The sequence below is a fragment of the Callorhinchus milii genome, unplaced genomic scaffold (genome assembly GCF_018977255.1).
Source record: "Callorhinchus milii isolate IMCB2004 unplaced genomic scaffold, IMCB_Cmil_1.0 Scaffold19, whole genome shotgun sequence".
Taxonomy (NCBI): Eukaryota; Metazoa; Chordata; class Chondrichthyes; order Chimaeriformes; family Callorhinchidae; genus Callorhinchus; species Callorhinchus milii.
The window spans coordinates 10670103-10689658 of record NW_024704760.1 but is presented as its reverse complement, the minus strand read 5'-3'; the positions used below and the strand labels follow the sequence as shown (position 1 = coordinate 10689658).

At 44.5% G+C, this 19556-nt stretch overlaps 1 protein-coding gene across 1 annotated transcript in view; it reads left to right on the top strand.

Moving 5' to 3' along the window:
- LOC103186079 (synaptotagmin-6) overlaps window positions 1-19556 on the top strand; it is a 74045-nt gene that overhangs the window by 363 nt on the left and 54126 nt on the right. Inside the window, exon 2 of the mRNA XM_042342260.1 lies at window positions 350-399. Within this exon, the coding sequence (XP_042198194.1) occupies window positions 350-399 (50 nt within the window). The remainder of the gene's footprint in view (window positions 1-349; window positions 400-19556) is intronic.

Below are 19556 nucleotides of genomic sequence, written 5' to 3'. Positions count from 1 at the left end.
TGGGGAGGGTTGGGGGGGATGGGGGCCCCCCCCCTGCCCCGGGCTGACCCCCCCCCCCGCCCCCCCCCCCCCCCCCCCCCCCCCCCCCCCCCCCCCCCCCGGGCTGACCCCCCCCCCCTGCCCCGGGCTGACCCCCCCCTGCCCCGGGCTGACCCCCCCCCCTGTGCCCTGGGATAAGCCTCTTACCTCTCTCGGTCACACTGGGGCTCTGAGCCGACTTCGGATTTCCCCCCCCCCCCATCCCCCCCAACCCTCTCCACCCCCCATCCCCCCCCTCCCCCCCCCCCCCCCCCCCCCAGGGGAACTTGCACAAGTTGTGCTGAGAGCTTTGTGGCCACTGTGGCTGGTGATGTGCAGAGGAGAGGTTTGCAGAGTGGTTGAGCTGCTGTTGGAAGACAGGTAATGAACATTTTGGGGCACATTTTTCTGGGCTGGGGGGGTGGGGGGGGGGAAGCTGTGTCTGTTTGCTCAACTGACTGACTGCCTGTGTGGGGGGAGCGGATTTTAAGCGCCTGGACCCGAGATTCGCATTCGCACTCCGATACCACACAGGAGCCGCTCAGTGCTGGAAGTCAGTGGTTTCAGTATTCCACTTATTTATAAGAATAATCCCTGCGTTTGATACAGCGCCTCATCACGTCTCCGAGACGTCTCAAAGCGCTTCGCAGGATATGCTGTAAAATGAATTGACCGTATATTTTATGGGTCAGAACGCGGCAGCCAATTTCACACAGCAGCGTCCCCACAAACACTCGTGGATTGAGTGACCAATTTATTATTATTATTGTTTGAAGGAATCATTACACCCAGGAAAGCGATCCGCCAAATGACTAACAACCGGATTCCTACTCACTGCGAGGCGTGTGGAGTAAGGGAACTTGCTCAACATTTCACCCTGCCGGGAATCTAACCCATGTCCTCTCGCTTGCGAGGCGAGTGCTCTAACCACTGAGCTACAGAACTCCACATGATATTTGTGTTGGAGAGTACCGTACAGCTGGATTTCTGCCGCTATAGATTTCTGAGGCTGTTATTTTGGTGAATTTCCGAATGGATTTAGATGCTGAGTGATTGCAGATTCTCATTGAGGGCTGGGGCTGAGGGCTAGGGACTGGGGCTGAGGGCTAGGGACTGGGGCTGAGGGCTAGGGACTGGGGCTGAGGGCTAGGGACTGGGGCTGAGGGCTAGGGACTGGGGCTGAGGGCTAGGGACTGGGGCTGAGGGCTAGGGACTGGGGCTGAGGGCTAGGGACTGGGGCTGAGGGCTAGGGATTGGGGCTGAGGGCTTGGGGCTGAGGGCTTGGGGCTGAGGGCTAGGGACTGGGCTGAGGGCTAGGGACTGGGGCTGAGGGCTTGTGTCTGGGGCTTGTGTCTGGGGCTTGTGTCTGGGGCTGAGGGCTAGGGACACAGCTAGGGACTGGGGCTGAGGGCTAGGGTCTGGGGCTGAGGGCTTGGGGCTGAGGGCTTGGGGCTGAGGGCTAGGGACTGGGGCTGAGGGCTAGCGACTGGGGCTGAGGGCTAGTGTCTGTGGGGTGTGGGGGTGTTCTACCCTGTATTCAATAGATGCTTCAGCTCACAGTCTTGACTGACACTCTGGTGCAGTGCCGGGGAAGCTCTGGGGAAGAAGCTGAGCTCCAGATGAGATGTTAAACTGAGGTCCATTTGTGCTGGTTCAGCCTCGATGGGAAACGTATAGGAAAGTAGATTAACGATCCGTGACACTGATCAAATTGATCACTTGCTTCCTGGCTGTTTGTGGGACATTGCTGTGTACAAATTGACTGCTGTGTCATCTATGAAAGTGCAGTCACTGCACTTTGCAGTATATCCTGTGTAATGTTTGAGACACCCTTCCGATATGAAAAGCGCAATATCAAATGCGAGGATTATTATTATTATTGTTATCCATCAGTGAAACTGGGACTGTCAATAAGACTATTCTGAAATGCCTTGACGAAATATTGGACAAAATATGATTGTGTTATTATTATTTATTATTAATAGGTATTATTATTACGTATTGGATGATTGTGAGACTGACATTTGAATGTAGTCATGTGTCTCTTGGTCCCGATGCTGTGCTGGTAACAGTCAATAAAGATCACATTTGTTTTGGTATTTGCTTCGTGCTGGATTCGGGTTGAACGCGGGGAGACAATCTGAGTGGGTTTTATTTGGAGGCTATTTCGAGTGAATTTATCGTTAATCTTTCTCGAGCAAAAGTCACCACTCGGAAAATCGTTGTTTGTATAATTATCCTGTTTGATCTGTAAGGGAAGTAAATTACTCATTGAGTGGTTTGGGATGAAGTTCAGACCCTTTGCACTTTGAAGCTTAGAAATCTAGCTGAGTTCTCGCTGGGCATTTTGGATGATTAGTTTAGTTTATATCGAAAACACTGAGGGGTAAAACAATAAGCTTGAATTTCCGAGCTGCTTTCCAAGGTGTTGTTAATGCTATGCCATTTCAGAGCTGTTTTGATTCTCAACTCAAACCGTTGTGAAAACCGGAAAGTGCTGCTGGAGAAAAAATCCACTGGAAAAATTCCAATTATACAGTCATGAGAAATTGGCCTGAAATGTATGTAACACTCAGCAGAATAAATAAATAAATACATCGGTTAAAAAATAAATACATTAATAAATAAACAAACCAAAATACACTGTCTGTCTGTCTGTCTGTCTGCCTATCTATCTGTCTGTCTGATTGTCTGTCTGTCTGTTTGTCTGACAAAACACAAAATACTGCAGATGCTGGAAATCTGAAACAAAACAGAACGCTCAGCAGGTCAGGCAGCATCTATGGAGAGAGGAAAGTGAGTCAACGTTTCGGATCCAGGACCCTTCCTCAGACGAAGGGTCATGGACCTGAAATGTTGACTCATTTGACCTGCTGTCTGTCTGTCTGTCTGTCTGGCTGGCTGTCCGTCTGTCTTGTGTTCAGCCCTAATTATGTGTATGTGTTGGGTGCTAAACTTTGTTCTCTGCCTCCATTCATGGTTGACATTCTCACCGCTGTACGATCTGTGAGAAAGAGCAAAACTTTTTACCTCCCATCTGGTAAATTCATTCTCCAAACACAACTATTTTGTTTCACTTTGGAGGCAATTAAGTCTTGAGCCCTACAATTGGATTAATATGTGTAGGACTGTTTAATTGCCAGTCTCTGGATTTCTGCTGTTAATCTTGTTTCTATGATATAAGTAGCTTATCATTTTAATAATTCATTCACATGCGTTTTTAACTAGAAAGCGCCCAGTTAGTGAATCAAATTTCTCTATCATTTTATTTTAGATTTCTTCCCTGTTATACCTGTTCTATATGCTTGTCACCACATTCAAATGCAATATTTGTTTAAAAGAACACAGCTACATTCCTTGTCTAATGGTGCATGCTTGGCTCTTACCAACCTGGAGGCACTTTTTATTCTTCTTTCTTGAACAGAATGAAAATATTTAGTGCGATTTTGCACAGTTCATTTTTATCGATATTAAAAAAAATCTCTTTAACATTAGTCCCTGCAAGAAGGGTTTTGATACATCACATAAGATTAAAATCCTTCCCCATCTTCAGGTCACGCCTGAAGATATTCCTCTATGACCGTGTCTACGGTCACCTCACCCTTCCCCCAGCTTGGCATTGTGCTGCGTACTGTCAAGCGCTCTGGGATGTTACCATGGATGAGTGAGGGGCGCTGTGCAAATGCAAGTTGAGGTTGTTATCATTTTCTCCCGATCTCCTTGTTTTTGCCCATTTGGATTCTTCCCGCTTCCTACTTGTGTCACAGCCTGCGTCATTCGGAAGCACTTTTGCTTTGGGTGAGAAGGTTGTGGGTGGCAAGCCTGTTGTCAGGACTGTGGGATAGCACTGCATTGTCAGAAGGTTTGGTCACGCTATTGGAGGGGCTGTTCTTTGGCTGTTCAGGTGGCTCTCGCAGATCCCCTGACAAGATTGGAAAAGAGAAGAGACATTTTGCTGATGTTCTGGCCAACAGTATAAATTATTTGTTCATTTTATATCATTCTTATGTGATATTGCTCGGCACAAATTGGCTTACAGATTTGCTTACAAACACGCACTCAACAGCAATTCCCTGTGGAGTGCTTTGGGGACATTTTGACATTTTAGGCTCAGTATCAAACGCAAGGGATTATTATCACAACAGGAACACTTGAGGAGCAGATGTAAGTTAACGATAAACCACCACAATAAACACATCACGAGGTGAGTTTTTGTCATGTAAAATTGGGCGGAAAAATCCCTAGGAGACAAAAGCAGAAATGCAAAGTGAAACTGGGATAAAACCTAACCTATTGACCTAACACACTTTAAGATTTATTCACTGGCCGTCTTGTAAAAATTAATTCCAACAATCAACTAAACTGGCTGACAGCATAGCCTACTATGCTTGTAAAACCCACAGTTATTATATATTCGCCCACAAATATACAGTCAATTCACTTTACAGTCAATTCTGTGAAGCGCTTTGAGAGGTCGAGAAGACGTGAAAAGCGCTATATCAAATGCAAGGATTATTATTATTATAATTGTTCTCAATGCAATAGGGGCTAATTATTATACAGCTCATCTGACTCAACCCACCCACACTCTCAGTGTATTTTTTGTCTGACACGTGAGGAAACCCATCACTGAGCTTAAGAGTATCCAAACCAAACTGAGAATTCCATGCATCCCACCTACACATGGAAATCCCTGAGACAGATTGTTGGAATAGAACGCTCTCTCTCCCTGGAGGGACACTTCTTGCTTACCTAATTCTGCAAAGTATCAGGTGCAGCTGTACAAACCTTAGACAATATTGAAAAAATGCCCAGATTTGCCTCCTTAACCTTCTCCCACTACAGAATATTCAATCCTTTGATCAGAGGTCTGAAAACCAAATTCAACTAACGGAACACTGTATCCGTGTGAGTTTCTCTTTCCATTCCATTACAGGGCCTGAAATTCCACCTAGTCTTAGCCAGTTTAGACCTTTTTGCCTTAAATAGCAAGCGAGAGATCTGGGTTCGATTCCTGGGCAGGGCGAAACGTTAGGCGAGTTTCCTCTCCACACGCCTCTGTTTACCTAGCAGTAAGTAGGAACCTGGTTGTTAGATGATTGGTGGATTGCTTTTCTGGGGGTAATAGTCCCTTCAAAAAATAATAATAATTTGTCACTCAATCCATTTGGTCACTGTTTGTGGGACACTGCTGTGCGCAATTGGCTGCCGCATTTTGCCCACAAAATATACAGTAAATTAACTTTATAGTAGTATTCTGTGAAGCGCTTGGAGATATCTGAAAGGTGTGGTAAGGTGCTATATCAAATACAGGGGGAAAAAAACAGTACAGCTCACACTTACACAGCCACTTTCACATTGGGAACGATGTTCCTAAGTGCTTGACAATTCTGCCTGGACACCAAGGCTAAGGGTAGTTATCATAGTTAACTTCCTTATCCTGTTATTCTTGGTTATGGTGGTTGTCATGGTTATTCTGGTTATCTTGGTTATCTTAGATATAATAATAATAATCCTTATCACACTGTTGAGACATCTCAATGCTTCACAAAATATATTGTAAGTGAATTGACTGCATATTTTGTGGACAGATTATAATTATAATGATAATAATAATAATGCTTGCATTTGATATAGCACTGTTCATGTCTTCTAGATGTCTCAACTCACTTCGCAGAATATGCTGTAAAGTAAATTGACTGTATATTGATAAATAATTACCCTGGTTATTTTGATTGTATTGGTTATTTTGTTTATTGTGTCTTAAATTAATTCCTCAACTACACCAAAATTCTAATGATTGACTTCTCAGCTCCTTGTTGTTTAGGGGAAGTAACTGGTGTAGATTACCTGCCACGTGTGTCTGTATAACAGCATTCACTTCATCCCCAGTCAATTATATTTTTATCAAACGTTTCAAGGGATTTCTATGGGAAAAAAATCGGTGTATCTCATGTATGGTGTTGTGAAGCTGATTGATGTTGATGGAGTAAAGAACAAGTGTTCTTTGGACTATTGGAACAGAAAAACAGCACTCAGCCCATTGAACCTATTCCAATAGTTTATTTGTTTCATGGCAGAGTTAATCTCACTTTTCCATATTACTCTCCAGTTGGTGATCTCTCTCCCCTAAAAATATCTCATTTGATTCTTCTACAACAACAACAACAAGATTTCATTTATAGAGCACCTTTCACGTCGGGAGGACATCCCAAGGTGCTGGACTTCTACTATGGATTCTGCTTGGAAGTCGTATTTTCTTTACACTCTGTGTGAAAAGATGCTTTATGGTCTGACTTCCAACTGTCTTAGTTCCAATCTTCAGATCACTGGAGGCAGCGAATCCTCCCACAGAGCTCTTGTTAACCATGCAAGCCAAAGGCCTAATGCATAGGGTGGTCCGAGCTGCAAAGCTTACCAGACAATGCTATTAATGTAAGCTAAGTAGTTTTAGCTGGTTAGACTCCAGCAGTAATCCAAAGCACACTCTGGGGTCCCCAAGCTTTACTCCTGCCAACCTGTGCCTAATACTTTCCAGAATTAGATAAGCAGGAAGTGTCCCTCTAGGTAGAGAGTGCGCATTCAATTCCAACAATCTATCACTGGAATTTCCATGTGTAGGATGGATGCTTAGGATTCTCAGCTTGGTTTGTTAAAAGCAATGAAGGGTTTCCTCATGTGTCAGTCGCCCGGGTGACCAAAAAGAAAAGATTACATCCCCTTGCTTTGGATCCCTCCAGCAGAAGAAAAGCCTTCCACTTTATAGCCGGTCAAATTTCTTCAGAGAGAGTGAGACGGTCTAACCAGTGAGGTGCAGTTCGTAAGGGAAAAGTGGGACTTTGTGGAGGGTCAGAAGGTGTTGACGAGATGGATTCCCTGGAGCAGACAGTTCCAATAACCCAGTTTGTTCTGCGCTATCGTGGCACTGAGCAGCTCACACTGGGCCTGGAGGCTATCGTGTTTGAGATCTGTTTTTAACCCAGCGAAAGGTTCCGAGTGCTCGCTGGCAGATCTGTTACTGCTTTTGTGTTGTTGATTGCAGTGAAGGTATATGCTCCTTCAGTCTCATCTCCTTAAACTGTACATAACCAATAATACAATTGAACTTTTGGACATCCAAATGTTCATGAAATGTTTGGTTAAAACAACACTTGATTACTGTTCTATTGAGGATAGACTAGATAAGTGTTTCTGAGCTCTTTTGCAATTAAGGAGATTTAATGATTGAAGGTCCAAAGCGCCTTGGGACGTCCTCCTGACGTGAAAGGTGCTCTATAAATGGAATCTTGTTGTTGTTGTTGTTGTTGAAGTGGTTTTGATAAGTCATCAGAGCGTCTGGAGCTTTACTGGCCAAAAAATCTATTAAAAAAGACATTTCTGCTCCTTTTTTTAGACCTATTAGTTCCATCACATTATATGTCAGCCTGACTCCGTTGGTAGTGCTTTCGTCTCTGAATCAGAAGGTTGTGGTTTCAAGTCCTCTGCTGGATCCTTGAAATGATAGTCTAAGCTGATCCTCTGGTACATGGCTAGGATGTGCGTTCCATTGGTGGAGGTGCCGTCCTTCAGATGAGTCATTAAATCAAGGGCCCCTTTACCTGTTGAGGTGCACATTAAATATCCATGACACATTTGGAAAAGAGAAAGGAGTTCCTCCCGGTGTCCAGCCCAATATTCCCCCAAATAAAATTTGTGACTCACTTCTTGGTTGTTTGTGGGATGATGCTGCTATGTGCAAATGAGCCGACATTGTTCACCTACCAATACATAGTCACTACACTTTACAGTACATCTTGTGAAGCGTTTTTGGACATCCTCCTGAAAGGCGCTGTATCAAATGTAAGGATTGAGTATTTATTAGCTTTACTGCCTCGATATGAGGGGATGTCCAGCCCCTGAGGCAGAGCAGAGGAGAGCAATGAGGATGATCCCCAGTGTTAGAGGAATGGGAGTCACCCTGCGTGAGGGACACTATTTAAATGCAAGTTGTTGTTGTTGAATGAGTTGTGAACAATGATGAGTCAAGCCAAGACTTTTCAGGTTTCATAGGAAACATCTCAAAGTGGATTTACAGATATGGTTAAAAATGTGAACATTTTGGGGGATTGAAACAGTAAATTCAGAAGATCATAGACACACACAGAGTTTATCTTTAGGTTTGGTGGCTGGTGACTGACACATGTCCTACCACACGTGTGATTTGGTTGATTACACGATTTGATGGGTTTGTGTTGAGATTGAGGTGACGGGAGGCCCCTATTGGGGGATGATTACATTGGGGGCATTCACAGTCAAACAAATCTGTGGGGTGTAGTGCTGGAGTGTTTGTATGTGTGGTGTAGTGCTGGAGTGTGTGTGTGGTGCCGGAGTGTGTGTGGTGCAGTGCTGCAGTATAATAATAATAATCCCTCCAAAATAAAACAATAATAAGTTGGTCATTTTCAATCCAAGACTGTTTGTGGGTCACTGCTGTGTGCAATTGGCTGCTGCGTTTCGCCCACAAATATACGGTCAATTCACTTTACAGTCTATTCTGTGAAGCGCTTTGAGACGTCGAGAAGATGTGAAAAGCGCTATATCAAATGCAAGGATTATTATTATTATTAGTGTGTGTATGTGTGTTTGGCGCAGTGCTAGAGTGTGTGTGTGTAGTGCTGGAGTGTGTGGTGTAGTGCTGGAGTGTGTGTGTGTGCAGTGCTGGAGTGTGTGTGGTGTAATGCTGGAGTGTGTGTATGTGTGCGTGGTGCAGTGCTGGAGTGTGTGGTGTAATGCTGGAGTGTGTGTGTGTGGTGCAGTGCTGGAGTGTGTGGTGTAATGCTGGAGTGTGTGTGCGTGGTGCAGTGCTGGAGTGTGTGGTGTAGTGCTGGAGTGTGTGTGGTGTAGTGCTGGAGTGTGTGTGGTGTAGTGCTGGAGTGTGTGTGGTGTAGTGCTGGAGTGTGTGTTCGGTGCAGTGCTGGAGTGTGTGTTCGGTGCAGTGCTGGAGTGTGTGTGTGCAGTGCTGGAGTGTGTGTGGTGTAATGCTGGAGTGTGCGTGTGTGGTGTCGTGCTGGAGTATATGTGGTGTAATGCTGGAGTGTGTGTGGTGTAGTGCTGGAGTGTGTGTGGTGCAGTGCTGGAGTGTGTGTGTGCAGTGCTGGAGTGTGTGTGGTGTAATGCTGGTGTGTGTGTGTGTGTGGTGTAGTGCTGGAGTATATGTGGTGTAATGCTGGAGTGTGTGTATGTGTGCGTGGTGCAGTGCTGGAGTGTGTGGTGTAATGCTGGAGTGTGTGTATGTGTGCGTGGTGCAGTGCTGGAGTATATGTGGTGTAATGCTGGAGTGTGTGTATGTGTCCGTGGTGCAGTGCTGGAGTGTGTGGTGTAATGCTGGAGTGTGTGTGTGTGGTGCAGTGCTGGAGTGTGTGTGGTGTAGTGCTGGAATATGTGTGGTGTAGTACTGGAGTGTGTGTATGTGTGTATGTGTGTGTGTGTGGTGTGTGCTGGAGTGTGTGTGGTGTAGTGCTGGAGTGTGTGTGGTGTAGTGCTGGAGTGTGTGTGTGTGTGTGTGGTGCAGTGCTGGAGTGTGTGTGGTGTAGTGCTGGAGTGTGTGTGTGTGGTGCAGTGCTGGAGTGTGTGTGGTGTAGTGCTGGAGTGTGTGTGTGTGGTGCAGTGCTGGAGTGTGTGTGGTGTAGTGCTGGAGTGTGTGTATGTGTGTGTGGTGCAGTGTTGGAGTGTGTGTGGTGCAGTGTTGGAGTGTGTGTTGTGCAGTGCTGGAGTGTGTGTTGTGCAGTGCTGGAGTGTGTGCGGTGTAGTGCTGGAGTGAGTGTGTGTGTGTGTGTGTGTGGTGCAGTTCTGGAGTGTGTGTTGCATAGACCTGGAGTTGGAGACAGGTTTGCTTGTGTGCCATGTGTGCGAGAACCAGCTAATCAGGACTACAATTTGTATTTTTTAGCACAGCAATAAATGCGATGTAAATACTGATTCTAAAAATAATCTTCAGTTTGACTATTTTCTGGGAGAGGGAGGAGAGTGCAATAAGTCTCTGACATTTGGGATATGCGTGCCATGTGCTGTGTTCTGTGTGCCATGTGCTGTGTTCTGTGTGCCATGTGCTGTGTTCTGTGTGACATGTGTTCCGTGTTGTTAGTCAATTGGCTAATATTCCCTTAAAAGAAATAGTAAATTGGTCATTTCAATCCACGACCGTTTGTGGGACACTGCTGTGCGCAATTGGCTGCTGCGTTTCGCCCACAAAATATACAGTTAATTCGCTTTGCAGTATATTCTGTGAAGCGCTTTAGGCGTCTAGAAGATGTGAAAGGCGCAATATCAAATGCAAGGATTATATTATTATAATGTATATATTCTTATGTGCCGTATGCTATGTGCCATGTGCTTTGTGCCATGTGTCTTTTCATGCAATAACTTGAGTCAAATCACTGATCTGGGAAATAAACCAATCGATACTCATTCTACATCTGAGCTGCAGATTTGTCACCATTACACACCCGGCCATGACACATGACTCTATCTCTCCCAGCAACCGCAGCTCCACCAAAACAAGACATAAAAATAACTGGCAATAGCTTTCCTGCCTTTAATGCCATGTGGTGACTGCTCTCTTCTCACACTGCGGACAGACAGATAATGTTAACTCTTCCTTGTTAGTGCTGCTCTGATAGACTAATGAGAACCACAGAGATTATAGGCAGGAGGTCATTTAGCCCATCGTGTTCATGCTGTCTCGCTCTCTCTCTCTCCGAGTAATCCACTCAATCCCAATCGGCCTGCCTTCCTACTCCCCGCTCGCCCGATTTCCTAACTCATCCCTCCACAAGGTGCAGATCATTCAGAACTCTGCAGCTCATGTCCTCTCTCGCACCAGGCTCCATGACCTTATCATCCCCATCCTTGCCCGGCTCCACTGGTTCCCCAAACCACCCTCTGTAATTCATTCCTGAAATCCTTCTTGCCTCCTTCATGGCCCATCTCAAGACTTCCTCCTTGACTGTGCCTTCAGTTATACTCCAACTCCCACACCCTTTACCCTCCACCCATCTTGATTCAACCCCTAGCGCGGGTCTAAACCGGTAACTGTTCAGCACCTTGGGACATTTTCCTGATTAAAAAAAAATAAATCTTGCATTTGATATTGCGCCTTATCACGTCTTCGAGACGTCTCAAAGCCCTTCACAGGATACACTGTAAAGTGAATTGGCCGGATATTTTGTGGGTGAAAGACAGCAGCCAATTGCGCACAGCAGTGACCCACAAACAGTCGTGGATTGAGGGATCAATTTATTATTATTTCGAAGGAATTATTACACCCAGTAAAGCAATCTGCCAAACGACTAGCAGTGTCCTACAAACAGTTACGGACTGAGTGACCAAATTATTATTATTTTTTTTTTGAAGGGATTATTACCCCCTGAAAAGCGATCTGCCAATCGACTAACAACCGTGTTCCTGCTTACTGCTAGGTAAACAGAGGAGTGTGAGTGTGTGGAATAAGGAAAGTTGCCGATATTTCCTGATGTGAAAGTTGCTGCATTTTTGTTGTTATCGTTCCTCTCCACCCACACCTCCCTCCGCACAAACACACACACACTTTTATATTTCTCTTGTTTCAGATATTTATCTAATTCCCTGTCAGAAGCTAACGTGGATTCTGCCCCCACCATTGTTCTAGGAAAACATTCCATTAATAAAATCTCTAAACCACACAGACCACAACAATGATAAAAAANGTAATAATCCTCGCATTGGGTATGGTGTCGTCAAAATGTTCCAAGGTACTTCACGAGTTATAAAGTACAGCAGCTGTGTATTTTGTGGGTGAACGTGGCACTCGATGTGTGCTCAGAAATGTCCACAAACAGCCATGGAGCGAGTGATCAATTGTCCTGGAAGATTGTTGGCCAAGGCACTGGGGAGAGAGAAATGGCCTTCTTTTTCGAACAGTACCGCAGGATCTTTAATTCATCTGGATTAGTGGCCAGGTTCTCATGCTTCCAGATTAAGTCTGAGTTGAAATCTTCCACAATTCTGCACCAACTTAAATTTTAACACAAAACCATCTGAGGACTAGGATTGGGTATCTGGTGTCTGGAGACCAGAGGATTGAACGAGCTCCCGGCAAATCAGGCTCTACTGTCATATCTAGAATTCCATACACTCATTCAGTTAAATCTATTTTCCCAGAAACAGACTAAATGCGTGAGAGCACTACAGATTGATTCTGTACTCTATATATAATTCAGACTCTCTCTAACTGTCTACAGTGTAAATAATTCAGTATCTTCACTTTGATCTTAGTGCTGTAAGAAATATTTCTGTTTCACATCAGAACATAAGTGTCTCATCTCTGGGTGAGAAGGCTGTGGGCTTAGAGCATTGGGGGCTTAGAGTTTATGGTCTAAGCTGACACTCAAGGGCAGTGTTGGGGGAGCACCCCTTTATCGGAAATTCTGCCCTTCAAATGAGCAGTTAAACCAAAGTCCTTGTCTATCTGTTCAAGTATTCAAAAAGAGACGTGATTTTCCGCCTGGTGTTCTGGCTAACAGTCCTCCAGAAAAAATAACAACTAGTCCTTCACTTTAAGACTGTTCTGACAATCCTATCAATAATTCTTGCATTTGCTAAAGCACCTTTCACATCAGGAGGACATTTCAACATACTTCAACGTAAAGTGTATTGACTCTATATTTTGTAGGAGAATGCTGCAGCCAATTCACACACAGCAGTGCTTCACAAACAGCCAATGTTATCTGTGTTTTTATTTTGGTCAGGACACTGAGAGAAACAAACTCCCTTCTCTTTTCGAATAGTGCCCTGGGATCTTTAACTTCCACCTGTACAGGCACAGACCGAACCTCAGATTAAAAATTCATCAGGTGCAACTGACAATCCAGCAGCCCTCCAGTGCCACATCGTAGCATCATCTTAAACTACTGTTCACGTCCCAACTCAGAGGCAAGAATGCTGCCAAGTTGGCATATAGTTGTGGAACATTGCTGTGTGCAAATTGGCTGCTGCATTTACCCACAACCACATAGTTACAGCACTTGACAGCAAATCTTCATGAAGTATTTTGATGCACAAGGTGTTATGTCAAACTGCAAGGATTCTTATTATTTTGTCCCAACACCATACCTTGGCTGCAAATACATAGCCACTACACTTGCCAGCAATTAACTGTGAAGTGCTTTGAGGTGGTTTTGACATTATAGGCTTTGTATGAAATACGAGTGTTATTAATAACAATAATACATGTTGCATTAGAATCCCATTGCACAAAGCAGTTCAAAATCAATATAAATAATGAAGGATGCAATCTTTTCTTTAACATTTAATGCTGAACGAAGATTTCTGGAAGCAAAATATTGCGGTGCCTCTGGAGAAAGGAGCAACTAACACAGAATGACAGCGATCAGTGGCAATGACACCATTCAGGAGTTGAGTGGCTCCAAATCTAACATGCTCAGATCATGATCTTTCTCCTCTCACTACAGTCATTTGTACTGATCATCGTTTGGTTAGTTTATTTCTATGCTAATGATGATTATTCCCCAATGAATTCATTATCACAAATGATGGCTTGTAAGTCACCGATCCCCACGTTTTGTGTTATTACCGCCTGGTAATGGCTTCGATGGACTCAATAGGAAGTTTGCTAAATGGATTGCAATGTTCTGTGCTGCACACACACTGCGCCTAACAGATGGCTCTCAGAACCTCAGAATATGCTCCGCTGCCCAAAATAACTGTGAATTATCGACTTAATTAAATCAGTTTGCAAGATTTTATACAGCAGTTTATATAATAGGAGGGAGTTTCTCTCTCTCAGTGTCCTGGCCAACAATCCCCCAAATAAAATCAGTCATGCAGTTGGTTGGTTGTGGGACATTGCTCTATGCAAATTGTCTGCCGTACACAGTCACTACACTTTACAGTAAAGTCCTATAAAGTGGTTTGTAATATCTCAACAAAGTGATATCGTGTTACACAGATTACAAGTATTATTATTCTTATGTTAAATTATGTAGATGGGTTGAGAGCAACTGAATGAAGTTGGCAGAAACAGCTCACCCTGGAGTCAGCTCAAGTCTGATCTGAGTCTTCATCTGTATCTTCTGTTTCTAAGGTGCTGTCCTTCAGAGGAGATGAGTCTGCATCTGTACCTCTTCAGGTGGACGTTAAAGATCCCACGTCACTATTTGATAAGAGAAGGTAGTTTCTCCCGATGTCCTGGCCAACAATCTGATAAAATTGGTCGAGCGAGGCTTGTAGCTTCTCATGGACAGTGGCACAGGAAACACTGGTAACTGGAATCACTCTTATAGTGACCTTCCCTCAAATGCCTTGTGACTGCCTGGGGTGATCGCTAGTCTTCAGCTGATTGAATAGGCTGTGGACCATATGGATTCACAAGGCTGGGACCCAGCAGTGTCACCTTTAGCGTTGGATTGTTGGATAAAAACCAACCTCCTCTGTGTGCTGCCTGAAGAGTGCCCTGTGAAACTTGCTTGGCTAGTCTCCACGCAGGTCCAATCGAAGTTCATCATAACTTCCTGGTTTTGGTATGCACCTATTTATAAAACCTTGTATCCCGTATGGTTTTTTAACAGCTTTATCTTCCTGTCCTGCCACCTTCATAGATTTACGTATACGAACCCCCAGGTCCCTCTGTTCCTTCAACCCCTTTAAGATTGTACCATCAGCTTATATTGTGTCTTCTCATTCTTCCTCACAAAATGCGTCACTTTGCATTTCTCCACATTAAACTTCATCTGCCACGTGTCTGCCCAGTTTACCAGCCTGTCTATGTCCTCTTGCAGTCCTCACTGTTTGCTACTTTTCATAGCTTAGTATCATCTGCAAACTTGGAAATTGTGCTGCCTGTACACATTATAAAGAATAGTTGTCAAATACAGAAACCATTTATTGTAGGCAAACGCAGCAGCCAATTTCCACACACTGTCCCACAAACAGCCATGATCTATTCACATGTGTGACTCATGGTCAGGGCACCTGGAGAAACTCATTTTCTCTTTAAATAATAATGTACAATCTTTAACGTCCACCCTGTTCAGGCAGATGGTAACTTGGCTGACACTCCAGTGCAGTGCTGTGGGTGTGCTGCTTTGTCAGAGCTCTGGTCCGTCGGATGAGAAGTCAAATCAAGGTCTGGTCTGGCTGTTCCGATGGACATTAAAGATCCCATTTCACTACTAGAAAAGAGAAGAAAAGTTTCTCCCAGTGTCTCGATAAGAATCGCCCAAATAAAACAAGCTATTAACTTGTGAGACATTGCGGTGTGCAAATTGGCTGCCGCGTTTGTCTAAAAAATACACAGTTGCTACACTTTACAGTAAATTCTGTGAAGTGGTTTGAGACTTTTGATGACATGCTAAGACGCTGTATCAAATGTAAGGATTGATAAGGTAGGGCTTGAACCCACGACCTTTTGCTCCAGAGATGAGAGTGTGAGCGAGGCCGACTGAGCCAGACTGTCAATGTGCTGAGGGTTATAGAGCTGTTGGGGTTTGATCCACTCCCTGAATCTGTCAATGCACAAAATCAGCTCAAAAGTGTAATCACTGTAAGATTCCAACCACGTGCCAGCGGGTTCCATCGGTGTGGTTATGCTAAGAAAATCACTTTGTAATCTGATTATTCTCATCTGTGCAGATGGACAGACAGAATGTACAATTCATTATTCTAACCTTGTGCCCTCACACTATGTTATAGACTGAGGTTACGAATAATAAATACAGTGATCGCACTTCTGCTCATATTACACGCCACTTATGCAACACAAACTAGGTATCGACTAAATCATTTGCGTTTCACAATTTGCCTTCATTAAAGTTGGCGGATTAAAAGGCTTGTCAAATTGACAGTTTACAGACAATGTCGGATGCTTCAAAGCAGCAAAGTTCTCAATAATTTACTGAGAGACTGAGCAAACCACGAGAAGGGAGCTTCCCAGCATTCGCTGCCATAGGCTTTGACCAGGTTACAATCAGGGTGATGCAAGATAATTGACAGATGGCACCTTTAAAACACAGGACCGCAATTCTGCCTTGTCTTAATAATAATAATAATAATAATCCTTGCATTTGATTTAGTGCCTCATCATGTTGTTGAGACGTTTCAAAGTGCTTCACCGACTACATTGTAAAGTGGATTGACTATGTATTTTGTGGGCAGCCGATTGCGCACGGCAGTGTGTCCCACAAACGGTTGTGGATTGAGTGACCACTTTTTTTTTGGCGGAGTATTACCCCCAGAAAGTGATCTGCCAATTGACTAACAACTGTATTTCTACTTACTGCTAAGTAAACAGAGGCGTGTGGAGTAAGAAACAAGGTGCTTAAGGTTTCTCGCTGCCCCCGAATCGAATCCGGCTCCATGGTTGAAAATGAAGGTTTTCAGATGCCACTTGAAAAAGGGGAAAGTGGGGACAAGGCGGAGGGACTGACAGAGAGTGTTCTAGAGTTTCGGGGCGTAGTGGCTGAAAGCACGACCTCCGATGGTGGGGCGGAGGGTGTGAGGGATGAGCAAGAGGACGGAGCCAGTCGATCGAGGCGCCAGGTGGTGGATTAGGGAGTGAGGAGGTCGGAGAGGTCGGAAGGTGACAGAGAGTAAAGAGATTTGAACATGAGTGTGAGGATCTTGAAGTTGATCCGTTCGTTGATGGGGAGCCAGTGGAGCCAGATTCGATGTGATAATAAGTACGATGTGATAATCCTATCAACATTTACCTGGTGCAGCAGCAGCCAATTTGTAAAGTGGATTGCCTATGTATTTTGTGGGCGAACACGGCAGCCGATTTGATTAAAGCAATGACCCACAAACAGCCATGAAGTGAATGATCAATTTTGTTTGGAGATTCTTGACCAGGAAACTGGGACTTTAGTTTTAATGTTTTATACAAAGGACGGCACCTCCAACAATGCAACACCCCCCAGCACTGCACTGAAGTGTCAGCGTAGACTGTGATTCCAAGTCCCAACCTGGGGCTTGAACGTATAACCTTGTAACTCAGAGATGTGAGTGAAAGGTGCTTTATAAATGTGATTTGTTGTTGTTGTTGCTACCAACTAAGCCAGGCTGGCATCTATGACGTGTAATATCGTCTGCACTAATTGAAGTGGGAATGTTATTAGCATATTAGGTGGGTGAGTTCCATGCATTTCTCGCTTGTTCGACTCTGAGAATCTGACTGATCCACACCCCCTGGTCTTCACATTGTGGGTAATCTTTATTCTGTGACTGTCTGTATCCCCTCAGGAGTGATGATGGGGGAAAACCACTTGTGAAACTGACAGCGGATATCTTACACTTTCGTCTAGTCAAAGGCTTCTGTGATTATTGATCTTCATAACGCACTGCCCTTCTCCCTCAGGATCTAACGCTGAAGTTAACCACCACAGGACTGCCTCCATTTCAGATCAACAGAGATCTGTCGCCTGGAATTACATGTCATCTAAGATCGAGGAGAATTGTGAAAACATCTGAAATTCAGTCTTACGTTAGGAATTAGTTTCTTTTCAAAGAACTGCAGAAAATCGTGGAGTCCTGCAGTGCAGTGGTTGGAGCACTTGCCTAGCAAATGAAAGGTTCCAAGTTTGATTTCCGGCCGAAGGCACGTTTCCTCATACAAGTCTCCACACACCACCTGTGTTTACCTAGCAAGCAATAAATAGGTCATTAATCAATTGGTGGACCGCTTTCTGGAGGTAATAATCCCTTCAAAAAAAAATGATAATAATCATTTGGTCACTCAATCCACAACTGTTTGTGGCACACTGCTGTGTGCAATTGTCTGCCACCCACAAAATATACAATTCAATTCATTTTATAGTATATTCTGTGAAGCGGTTTGAGACGTCTCAACGATGTGATGAGGTACGATATCAAATACAAAGAGTATTATTCTATTCCCTCATGGGTATATCTTGATTACACTATAACTCACATAGTCTAAGATGACACTCCAGTGCTAGGGATGTACTGCATTGTTGGACCGAGGTCCCGTCTGCCTGTTCAATTAAACGTTAAAGATCCCATGGCATTATTTGAAAAGGGAAGGGAGTTTCTCCTGGTGACCTGGCCAACAATCCCCCATATAAAGTTGGTCGCTCACTTCATGGCTGTTTGCGGCATACTGTTTGCCTACAAAGTAAACAGTCTCCCCACTTTACAGTATATCCTATGAAGAGCTTTTGGATGTCCTCCCAATGTAATGGGCACGGTACCAAATGTAAGGAATATTATTATTATTGTTATTATAAATGCATCTATACTTCAGGTGCGCAATCTGACTACTCTCTGCGTGAAGTAGCTCCTCCTAAATTCTCTTCTGGATTCCCTAGTCTCTATCTTATACTTGTTCCATGGTAACAGACTCCCCAACCAGATGGGAACAGCCTATTTGTGCTAAGCTTATCAAACCTTTTATAATCGTGTCTGTTATGTAATGAAGTAGTTTCTACAAATTGGAAAATCTGTTAAAAAAAGCCAGGATATTGATCAGGGGAGGATTTCAATTGTTCGGATATTGAGTGGGAAAAGAGCAGAGGGTGAGCTAATGAGGCCAGTACATTTCTGGAGGTGGGAAGTCATTATTCTTTGAATCCATCAAACCACCAGAGCTCCCCTGGATGCAATGGTAGTCACTATTAACGACAACAATCACAAATGATATTTAAATAGAGCCTTTCACGTCAGGAGGACATCCCAAGGCACTGGACAGTCAGGGATTTGGACCGGCAGGCGTTTGGGATCAGGAGGGGTGGAGGCCAGGAGGGTAGGGAGGGTGGGCGAATGCACAGTTGAAGAGGAGGATCTTGAGACATGCTTTGAAAGAGGCAAGGGAGGGAACAAGACAAAGGGACTGTGAGATGGTGGAGGCAGAGAAGCTGAAGGCCCAACTGCCAATGGTGGGACGGGCCGTGCAGGGGACACGGAGCAGGCCAGAGGAGTGCTGAGTGGAGGGAGTGGACAGGTTGATATGAAGTTACAGTGCAATACAAAATTACATTTGGATAGGGCCTTTCACATCAGGAGGATGTCCTAAGGTGCTGGACAGTCAGGGATTTTGACCCGAGTTGAGGGGGGTTACCAGGTCACAGGGGTAGGAAGGAGCAAGGCCTTGAAGGCGAGGACAACGATCTTGAATTTTGTCCTCTGGGAGATGGGGAGCCACTGGAACCAGGCAAGGGTGGGGGTGATAGGGTGACGGAGCCTGATGCAGGAGAGGACACGAGCTGCAGAGTTCTGAATGATCTGCAGCTTGTGCAGGGTAGAGTTGTGAAGGCTGACAAGTAGGAAATTTCAGTAGTCGAGCCTAAATGTAATAAATTAACTGAAAGGAACACTGAACACATAAGGATGCCTCGGTAACCAGCATGTTCTCCAACATTGATGTCTTGGAACCAGCAGTAGTTAAGGAAAAAATCAACAACAATAAATTGAATTTATATTGTGCCTTCTACATTGGGAGGACGTCTCAAGATATTCGATAGTTGAGGGTTTGCCGCTGACATGGGTTGGGT